This window comes from Nicotiana sylvestris, chromosome 8 (genome assembly GCF_000393655.2).
Source record: "Nicotiana sylvestris chromosome 8, ASM39365v2, whole genome shotgun sequence".
Lineage (NCBI taxonomy): Eukaryota > Viridiplantae > Streptophyta > Magnoliopsida > Solanales > Solanaceae > Nicotiana > Nicotiana sylvestris.
The window spans coordinates 220653540-220664516 of record NC_091064.1 but is presented as its reverse complement, the minus strand read 5'-3'; the positions used below and the strand labels follow the sequence as shown (position 1 = coordinate 220664516).

General features: G+C 34.8%; 1 protein-coding gene across 2 annotated transcripts; it reads left to right on the top strand.

Moving 5' to 3' along the window:
- The first annotated feature begins 4377 nt into the window (after nucleotides 1-4377).
- On the top strand, nucleotides 4378-10166 carry LOC104215247 (uncharacterized). 2 transcript variants are annotated; one of them, XM_009765007.2, is made up of 5 exons: nucleotides 4378-5081; nucleotides 5555-5710; nucleotides 6896-7568; nucleotides 8985-9025; nucleotides 9486-9594. In XM_009765007.2, the coding sequence occupies exons 1-5, from the start codon at nucleotides 4598-4600 to the stop codon at nucleotides 9488-9490; spliced, it is 1359 nt and encodes a 452-aa protein (XP_009763309.1). In that variant the 5' UTR covers nucleotides 4378-4597; the 3' UTR covers nucleotides 9491-9594. The 2 variants fall into 2 exon arrangements, with proteins under 2 accessions (XP_009763309.1, XP_009763308.1); XM_009765006.2 differs by lacking the exon at nucleotides 8985-9025 and having other exon boundaries at nucleotides 9486-10166.
- Nucleotides 10167-10977: the final 811 nt, after the last annotated feature.

The following is a 10977-nucleotide window of genomic DNA, read 5'->3' as shown; positions in this document are numbered from 1 at the left end:
CTAGTTATTATATTAATGCAAGTTTAAAATAATTCAAATAGTGAGAAACACAATTATATCTTTAGTAAATAAATAAATACTTAGCATATTTCCTTTTTTATAAATAAATATTTAGTTCTACTTTTTAACTTTTTCATGTAAAAATATTTCTTAACATATGTTTCTTTTAAAAAGTTTGAGTGATGGACTAGTTTTGAGAGTATTTTTGTAAACAAATAATTCTTTTAGAAATTGTGCAATGCTTTAATACATCAAACCAAATAATAGAGAAGAAATGCATAACTAATGCAAGCATTACTAATACACCATATTCAGCATTATTCTCATGCACCATACCAAACGACCCTTTATAGTATAACCATAAAGCAAGTACTGTTGGAAAAGTAAGAATTCCAATCATGTATTTATTTATCTAGATAAAGCACGATAACTATATTTCTTCCTATGGCATAACTTGTTGATTCGCCGTTCATTTTATAGATATATTCACAAATAGCGACACCAATTTGTTTGGGATTGAGTATAGCCGTCAAAATGGGTTTTGCCCGTGAGGCCAGCCCAACCCAACCCGCTACTTGGGTAGGATTGAGTTGGGATTTTTTTAGCCTATTTAAAATTGAGGCTTATAAGCCCGGTCCAAGTCAGTCCGCTGGCCCTTGAGGCTTGACCGAGGCTGGGCAGGCCCGTGAACCAAAAATTAATTAAATTTGAATTTAAATATTTTAAAAAAGTAAAAACTAAAAAAATATTAACTATAATCCTCATTTTCCAACCTTAGATTGCTCATTTATCCTTTCATATCAACTATAATTTATATTTTTGACATGCATGTAGTATGACAAGATTAGTTTTTCTTTTGCTTAATTAACAACGAACTAGGAAAGTTTTAAGTGGCCAATAATAATTTTTTTCAAAAGAAAATATTACTTTAAGTGGCCAATAATCAGTTTGGTTACTTTAATATATTATTAGTTATTAAATTACTTTTCAATATAGAAAAAGATCAAGTTTTACTACCCAAAGAAAATTGACAACACTAGCAAATTTCATGAATTTTAAAATTTTATGGACTATAGTTATGAAATCAACAAATAATGTTAAACCTAAAATAAAAAACCTTAACATATAAACTTATTGAAGCAATTCCGGAACCTAAGGAAAGTGAAAGAAAAGTACTTAAAAAATATTCGTGTAACGTTGAAAATAGGAGAGCTAGAGATATAGAAAATTTGTATTTCAATTACGAGATTCCTTATCAAATATCAAGATTCTTGTACACTCTAAATAAACAGAAGTCGTTCATATGATTAGGAGATTATGCCACGAAAAAATATCTAGAGATTTGAAAAAATATTTTTTTTCTAAAAAATTGAAGGGCCGAGCCGGCCCGCGACCCTCTTAGGGCTGGGCTAGGTTGGTCATTTTAAGGACTATATAGATGAAGGATCGACCCGTCCTAGCCCACGAAATTTAAAAGCCCATAAAACTTTGGCTGGGTTGGGCTAGGCTAGCCCATTTTGACAGCTCTAGGATTGAAGTGTCGTTGTTGTGTATCCTTTTAATGTGTCTTTTTGGTCAGCAGAAAAAGGATCTACAACTCACAGTTGATAAAAATGTACTTGTATTTTTAATACTAAATTTTGTGTGCATATTGAAATTGAATGAACAATGAGATCGCGTACTTAATTGCGGTGCAAGGGCCTTAGTATTACACGTCATTGATCTGATTGTTTGTTACTACAAATTTCTTACTAAATAAGTTAGTCATGTGAATTTGAGATCGACATTTAGTTGTCAAAAGTTCTTCAAAATAGAAGTGTAATTCTCTAATCGTCATGATGTGAAATTTTTTATTTTGTGCCTCACACAACTGATACTAGCTAGTTGTGTGAGGCTTTGTTTTGTCTCACAACAAAGTGAACCTAATTCTAACATATTTGGATCCACAAAACCTTGGGTCTACTTTGTTGTGGGACAAAACAAAGCCTCACACAACTAGTGTCATTTGTGTGACGCATATAGTAAAGTTTTTCCTCTCTGACGTCCTAATAGAATGTCTTCTTGGGTCGTATGCAGCAATTTGGACTCGACCAAGGATAAGCAGTTCTCATGCACCTGAGACTGACATGGGTTGTGATCAGTGGCGAAGCCACATATTGATAAGGGTGGTCAACTGATCACCCTTCGTCGAAAAATTACACTGTTTACATAGGTAAAATATTATATTTTCGAAGTATATAACACATATTTAACACCCTTTGTCGGAATTTTTTTCACTTCTTTTAAATTTGAACATCCTTAAAGAAATTCCTAACTTCGCCACTGGTTGTGATTCAACTGAAAATGGGCGCGGTTAATCAGGAGGCGAAGGTATTGCACTTGTATGGATATTTGTGACATCTGTAACAGTTACCAATTACTATGCCTAAGCTATTCAATATTTTGGTTACAATTGAGTGACAATACGTGCGCTATGCACTTATTAAAAATATGCAATATTTGTGCTATGCTCAAGCTTTTACTTATCGCGTGGAGTGAGGGATTTTTATCATTAGCCCCAAAACAAATAATCCAAGACGCGATAGATGTAGTTATTAGCAAGTACTAGCAACTATCTTTTTACATACAAAAATAGAGGGGGATTTGCATCTATACCCGTTTTTTAGATCACGTTTCAACTTGTGTCCGCTTTGGAAAAAAATTTGCAAGCGTACCTGCTTTTTCGCGTAACTTCAGGATACGAGGCTGAAGTAGCAAAGACAATCACGCAAAATTTCAGCATTCTAGTAAACGGGCCTGAAGTAGCAAGTGTGCTGAAGTTTTTATTTGTAATTGCTGAACTTAAGCATAGTAGTTAAAGTTTTATTCTCTATTTGCTGAAATTTTTGTTTGTAATTGCTGAACTTAAGCATAGTAGCTGAAATTTTGTTCTCTATTTGCTGAAGTTTTTGTTTGTAATTGCACTAAATAAGCTGAAGTTTTTTGTTCTGGATTCATTAGTTTTGTCATTAAGTTTTTTCAAAAATTTCAGCAGAAGATGCAACACTAAATAAGCTGAAGTTTTTTTGTCCTGGATAAGCTTTTTCAAAAATTTCAGCAGAGATGTTGAAGTTATTTAGTTCATTTGTAAAAACTTCAGCACTATATAAACTAAAGTTTTTGAAAAAGCTTTCTAATATACTAGCCAGATTGAAACACTAGTAACTCATGGTTCAATTTTCTTAACACAAGATTATTATGGTGTCTGTACCCTGCTGGTGTAGAAGCTATATTGTAAAAATAAATAAAGGATGAGCAACTGAGAAAGGGAAAGATACAATACAGAAAGCAAAAAGAAGAAGAAAGAGAGAGCGAGAAGCTTCATAAAACCCTCGTAAACTTGATATACGAGTCATTAGGATTCAACATATATCTGTATTACTGTATATTCATAGCAACACCAACAACAGCAGAAGAAAGAAGAAGAAGAAGAAAACGAAAGAGGAGAAAATGGGCTGAAATTGTTTAAAAGTGGGTACAAATTAAAACTTTTTAAAAAATGAGTATATATTAAATGGAGACGACCAAATAAGGCGCCCCGTGCAATTTTTACGAAATAGAGTAGAAAACTAAAGAAATTGAAATGAGGAGAACATCTCCTCTTGGATAAGAAGTTTTCACTAACACAATGGAATTCCGATCTAGTTTACTGACTCTTTTTAACAGCAGTAAAATTCCAATCTAGTTTACACCACTATTTTATCGGATACTTGCTATATTTCACTAACATAAATATTAGATAACTCTGTCTTTTTCAAAAGAGTCACCTAGGACCCGTTTGGCCATAATTTTCTTTTTTCCTTTTTTTCCCGAAAATTTCACTTTTTTTTTTTTGAAATCAGTGTTTGGTCATAAAATTTTCAATTTTCATTTAAAGATGAAATTTGAGATTTTTTTCGAAAATTTCAAAAACACCAAAAAGTTGTTTTTCAAAATTTCCACTTCAGATCACTTACAAAAATTCAAAAACAACCTAAAATTATATTATGTCCAAATACAATTCTAATTTTCAAATGTCATTTGCATTTGAAATTGTTTTCACCTTTTTCTAAATTTTACAATTGTTATGTCCAAACGCCCACCTAATGTTTTTTTTTATCTCAATTCCCTCGCATTTCTTTTTTTTTTTTACCAATTTCTCTTTAACCAAGCAAAGGAAAAAAATTTCTCTACCATTTTATCCTATTCCTATTTTGTCATCTTCCTAATTTCCAAACAATTCTAAAGTTTCATCTCATGTGTACTTATCCTTGGTGGCCAAGTAACAAAGTATTATTGGATGATAAAAAAACGTTTTATTTATTTATGAAAATAAATTTTGTTTTATTATCCCAAAGGGACAGCTAAGCCTATTTCCCGCTTCATCTTCCCTCGCGTGACCCGTACACACTCCACGCGACTTTTCACCTGAAACGGAAAGATTCCGAAAATCCACCGCACTCACCGCTCCCCGGCCATCGTCTTCGCCGGCGACGGCGGCGTAAGAACTCTTCGCTCTTCAAAACGTTCTAGGTTTTCACTTGGTCTCATCAGTTTTTAGCTTTTAAATAGTTTTACGATGAGTGCTGAGATAAGACCAGTAATCACCTCGCTTGTGAGAACCACACGGAATTCAGAATCGGTATACGAATCGAAGCCAGAAGTTATTTCGCAAGCTTCAACTATACCGGAGCTGATTTCTTATCTAAAATCGGCTTTTCGGGAGAGGGATTTCTCTCTGGTTGAAAAAATTTTAATGGGCCGAGAAAAACAGCTGAGGACAGAAATTCAAAATATTAAGAGGGATTTTTATTTAGCAGAGAAGGCCCATGCTTTAGTTGAACTGGATAAGTTAAATATGGAGGATCAAATGAATAATTTTCAGAGTAAATGTGAGGTACTGAAAAAAGAAAAAGCTGAAGCTGAGGAAAAATATAAAGAGTTGGCTGATAGAATTTCAATCCTGGAAGAGGAGATTGCGAAAAAACGTGATGAGGATGTCTCGGTGATCCAAAAAATGGCAGAAGATTGGGAAGCGGCGAAGGAGGAGGTTGTAGAGGAAGGTATTATGCTTACATTTTTTTTTTTTTTTTTTACAGTTTAATTGTGTTATGTGTTGGCTTTTCAACATTTTAGTTACAGTTATTGAGTGGAAATACTTATCTATATTTATGCATGACTGCTGTAATTTTTACTTGGTTGTGGACTTAAGTATTTGTGTGGCACCTAAGGGTGTGACCTAGTGGTCAATGAGGTCTCTGTAAAAAAAATAGTAAGTGATCTCTTCCCATTTGCCTAAGTTTTGGTGGGCAGAGTTAGTACGTGTGCTGGTGGGAGCTAGCATTTACCTAGTGGAATAGTCGAGGTGCATGCAAGTTGGTTTGGACACCACTGTATAAAAAAAGTATTTGTGTGGAACTGTAAATGTGGTAGACTCTGATTTGGTGATTGTGTGCAGTTGTTGTGGTTTATATTCTTATTTACTTTCAAAGTCTAGCTGCCTAGGAATGACATGGTCACATGGGTGTCGCTGCAGGTAGTGGTAATACGGACTTTGTTTCAGCAAAAACAAATATGGATAATTGTCCTGATGCCCAGGCATTTCATCCCATGCCTTCTGCTTGTGGTTCTGCCCGGGTAAATAGCAATCTTTCCAACTTAGGAAAGAAGAGATGTCGTTCAGAAGAAGCAGGTACTTATTCAAACATGTCTTGTTATTTGTGGCGTTTAACCGACCTCTCAACTAGTTTTGGTTTGAGAAGTGAAGACGTCAGTCCTTTTCATTCTATGATCAAGAATATTTGCAGTCTTATATCTTGCATTGTATGTAAATTGACCAAGATATTTGCAGCTATATGTTGCATGGTGTGTGAGAGAAAAGTGAAAAAGTCATCATTTTCCTTGGAATTTATTCTTATTTGTTTGAAAACTTTAACAAGCATACTTCGTTGCAGCTTGTGCTTAGCTGAAGAATAGCAAGGTCTTTACCTTGTGTCATATAACATAAATTGAAAAGAAATGCTACCCAGCCTTTTGCATTGCTCTCCCATCCTGCTGAAATTAGTGTAGCAACTTGAAGATAGTTGGAAATTAGAATTTTAAATTTCTTGGCGGAAAAGTAGCAAATGAACTCATCTAGAAAGTGGAGTAGAAGTCAATTTAGCTCCATGTTGAATGACTATTGGATAGTGTCAATCATTATATAAATATCTCATGTAGCTGTTTGACTAGGAGCTACAGCCAGCAGTTTTGAAGAACATTGGATGTATTAGTTATCAAAGACGTTCTATCTTACTAATAAGTGATAGTTGAACTATATTATGCCTTGCACTAAGGAAGAATAAGTATGACGTTTAAGTCCTCTATCTAATAGTTTAATATACTTTCGGTGAATGCCCCAGTCTCAATGGTTTCAATATTTATAATTATCAAAACCCTGAAACAATATATTGTTACACTAGTAATAGTCTAATAAATGTGCTTGGTTATATCTCTAGATAATGGGGTAATAGTGGCTCCTATTGTTAGTTTCTGATGCTCCTAACTTGAGAACTACTTGCTAAAATTTAAGGTTGAGCTTTTTGTAGTCACTTTTACACTTTTGGCATAACTCAAAGACCATTAGATGGCCTCGGTTTTCTTTTCTTTCAACTCTTGTGTAGTATAACCATGACTCTGATTAGAGGTTCTGCACATGATGATTGATTCTAGGAACAATCTGTATACATTTTAGAGGTAATGTGCATATACACATCTACACAAACACAGGTGCATTCATGTGCACTCTATTGATGGCTCTCATACTTTAGTGAAGACAAGTGTTTCTGGCACCGACATGCTCGCGCAAATTGACTAAATTCTTGGTGCTTTCTTTCAGACCCTCTCCCTGCCATCTTGGCTTGTGAGAATAGAGCACCTATTGTAGATCTATCAGCATGTGAAGCAGGAGACTCCATCAAGAATAACTTGGATACAGTACCTGTCAGGGCTGGGTCATCAATTGTTCTCATTAGTGACAGTGATGATGAGAAGGCAATGGCATGTGTTTCAAACAGTGATGGTGTCGGTAGGAATTTAACATTTCGTAAGCGTATAAAAGAAGAGGTTATAGAGGAATTATCTACTTCATTGTCCAAGAGGAAAAAAAGTTTAATTGAGAGCGACAAGGGTGATGATAATGGAATGTTGTCCTTTGCTCATGGCAGTTCCCATAAAACGGGGTTCATAAGACTCTGTGATGACAAAAACGAAAGGAAGTTTTATTCTCAACTTTCTTCCAAGTCTGATCTGTACAAGCTTAATGGGATTATTGATAGTTCGTCGGATTCAGACAATGATTTGAGTGACAAAAGCATGGAAATTCTAATCAAAAGTATTAAAGGTAAAACGTTTTTCTCGGAAGATTGTTTAAGATCATCCTTTGAGAAGGATGCTGAACTCTGCATGAAGGCGATATGCGCACTTTATAGGCAGCAGATTTCTCCAAACATCTCTTCCAAGAGCCTCTCTTTTACCAAGAGTCAGGGTTTGAGTCAATCTGATAAAATCAGGTACGTGCAATTACTACCTGATCCTTTGACAGGTTTATCTTTCTAGTGGTAACATTATTAGCTTGATTATTAAACTGCTATTTTACCTTACCAGCATAACCACTAAGCAAGTATTGCTGGTTAATAGCAAGAAAGATGTTTCTTCCAATGCCATTATTCTTGTCAATGTGCTGTTCATTTTGTAGATATATTCACTAATAGGTGAATGCATTAATGCATCCTTGTTGTTCTGCAGAAAAAGGACTCGCAACTCACAGTTGATGGAGGAAATCAGAATAGAATTCTATTGTAAATGTGAAACTTGTTTTGCAAATTAAAATTGAATGAACAATGAGATTGAATACCTAATTGCAATGTAAAGACCTTAATATTGCGTGCGACATAAAATAATTCATTCTTAATTTGATTAATGGTACTACAAGTTTCTCCAAAATAAGTTCATAGTGTGAAATTTGGGACTGACAATCCACTGTCAAAAGTTTTATAAAGTACTAATACTTTTTCATGCTAATTGCTAAGTGTACTGTTTCTCAAATGCACCATGCTTCCAATTGCCTATAAAAGTCACTAATTGGGTTTATTTACGTAAAAGAATGTCTACGAACCCTCTCAAAGTCCTAATGGTATGTCTTCTTGGGTTGTATAAGGTGCAATGCCTACTTTTGATTTTACAATATGATAGCGTATTGGATTCAATAGTACTTTTTAAATAACTACTTTTTCCTTGCCTCTATCCTTGAGCATGGGCTCTTATTTTGCTTCAGTTGTAATTACATCTTTCAACTTTCATTTCCTTAAAGGTCTTTAGTTAACTTATCAAAGATAAAAATGATGTCTAGTCAATCCAGATGTTTAATTTACGATAATCAAATCAAAAAGAGGGGAACAACTAATCTTAAGTTAACTGAACTCATGTATATTGAGGAAAAAGGTAACCAAACCTTTCATTTTTGCCTGATTTACCTATGTCTTGTTTCTAGCAGATGACATGGGTGCTTGTGTTGATTTTTCAAAATGTTGAGAATACATGTTGAAAATTTAGTCCTGGTTCATGAAAAGTTATAGATGAGTTATTTTGTTTCTAAAAGGTTATCTGAACCTCCTCTTCATTGGATTGCGCTGATCGATTCTCATTACTGACTGTTACAGTATTATCTGTCTCTGCATGGTTTTGCCTGTTAAGGTCTTTGTAACATGAGATCAATCAAATTTTATCCTTGAAGCACACTTCATGTCTTTGGGCTTTAGGTATTAGTAAATTTGTCCTTGTATTCTTCATGCACTGCTTTTAAGCTTCAGCTTTTCTTTGGTGCTAACGAGGCTGAACTTGAAAGAACATTTACAGCTGCCTTCATTTGACGGATTAACTCACGTATGGCTTCTGCAAGACTTAAAACTTTCCTCTTTTCTTGGCAGCAATGCTCAAGTAACTGTGTGTTTGAACGACTTATGTAGAGGTTGGTGTCCAAAAATTCCAGAAGAACATCATTTTTTTGGGTGTCTACATTAGGTTCAAGGTGGTTAGTGCCAAAATTGTGAAGTTGAAGGTTAGAAGGTGGGAGTAGTGAAAACATAGGAAGCAAAGATACTTATAACACCAAAACACAAGGGAAACATGCAAATTAAGTAGAAACATTTAAGAGGGGATTGTCTACAGTAAGGATTGTGTAAAAATACAGACCCAAGACATATATTTGTGACAAGCTTATTGTGGGGGTAAATGATTGGATCCAGTTCTGACTACTTGATCAGATTGTTGGATTTGTTTCATCCAATTGTTGAAATGGAACATGCAATATCCAGTTTCTCTTTATAATCAATGTGATTGTTTTTCTCGTGGCTTTGTATTTTAGTTTCTTTAAACTGGCACTATATCCTTTATACTTTCTATAAGATTTTTCATGTGTTTTTTTGCAGCATAACTGCTTTGGGTGAATATCTGATCGATGGGGATCCACAACATAAACTCAGAAAAGCCGTGGTGGAAGTACGTCCAAAGGATCATGCAGAATGTAAAAGATTAGCAACTAAGTACTGTCACCAACTATATCAGATATACCTTAGCAAGGAGGATCATCTGTTTCGCCCTTGAGCTATATTCTAGTTTACCAGAAAAGCTATCTCCCTTTTTGCTACACAAATGCTGTTTCTGACATAACTTTACTATGGACTTATATATTTTGATCACTCCCAGTCCCAACTATTGCTGCACAAGATGGACGCTTTTGCTGTTTGTGGCAGTTTTTACTAGCAGGTAGAAACCAAGATATGTCAATCTGATTTATTTTTTGTGACTTTTGGTGTGCATAGCTGATTATGGATAGTTAACAACTGGTATATACTATAGGTTTCATGGTCATAGATGATTCTAGAGATGTAAAAAGTTAGGGGGTGGTGTTTCTGCCAGTTTGTGTATTTTGTATATCCATGATGAAAACTCGTTCTCTTTTGTATGTAAACAATTCTTATATTGCGCTTTTGGCCTTGACTCCTCTTGATACAATGTCCAAGGAGCTGGCTTTGATTTAGCTTTAAAAGACCTTCACCTATAAGTATTACTTTTAAATATTTATTTTAAAAGTATATCTTGTTAACTAATGTAACTAAATTTGTATGTTTGTAATTGCTATAATGAATCAGAATGACACTACCCCATTACTCCAAGGGTATAGGTGGATGGTAATTGGGGTGTCTTTGCTCATAACAAAAGGTTTTGGGTTCAACATTGAAAATAGAGAACCTTTTGATAAAGAGTGAATCAAATAGGTAAAATGAATCAGAATGGAATTACTGAGACACGATGTGATGAGATGATTGAGATCTCTTTATACTTAATTGGAGATTTTGGGGTTGGATTAGTCTCGGACTAGTGTTGATACATAGTATACTAACTTTTATTTACATGGTACGCTAACTTTTACTCAAAAGCAAAAAAACAAATTGAACCATATATAGGTAACCCAACAATAATAACACAGTAACTCAGTAAAATTTCACAAGTAGAGTTTGGGAAGGATAGAGTGTACGAAGATTATACCCTAACTTGAGGTAAGAAAAATGTTGTTTCCGACAAACCGTCGGCTATATAAGTAACCCAATGAGCTGGAAATGACTTTGGAGGAAAACGACCAATGTGTGAATGAGGTTGAGTTTGGTCCCATTGGGGTTCCACGTGATACAGAGAAAAGACACCTTCATTAGCCATTTTGCAGCTGCAGATGATGGCAGCCTGACAACCGTTGTTTCATTACCATTGGCTGCAATTTGCATCAAAGCCATGCCCAACAGACGTGGATAATTCATTGCCACTGCATATATACTTTCTTCAAAATAGAGAGAGAGAGATTCATTTTGAACCAAACCAAGCGCCTACCACAATAGAATGCATTGGTTTCTCATCCGGCGTCCG

Excerpts from the sequence above, each read along its gene's own strand:
- LOC104215247 (XM_009765006.2), top strand. The coding sequence starts at position 4,598 with ATGAGTGCTGAGATAAGACCAGTAATCACCTCGCTTGTGAGAACCACA. Across the intron at positions 5,082-5,554 it reads GGAGGAGGTTGTAGAGGAAG|GTAGTGGTAATACGGACTTT; the intron begins GTATTATGCTTA and ends GTGTCGCTGCAG. Across the intron at positions 5,711-6,895 it reads ATGTCGTTCAGAAGAAGCAG|ACCCTCTCCCTGCCATCTTG; the intron begins GTACTTATTCAA and ends GCTTTCTTTCAG.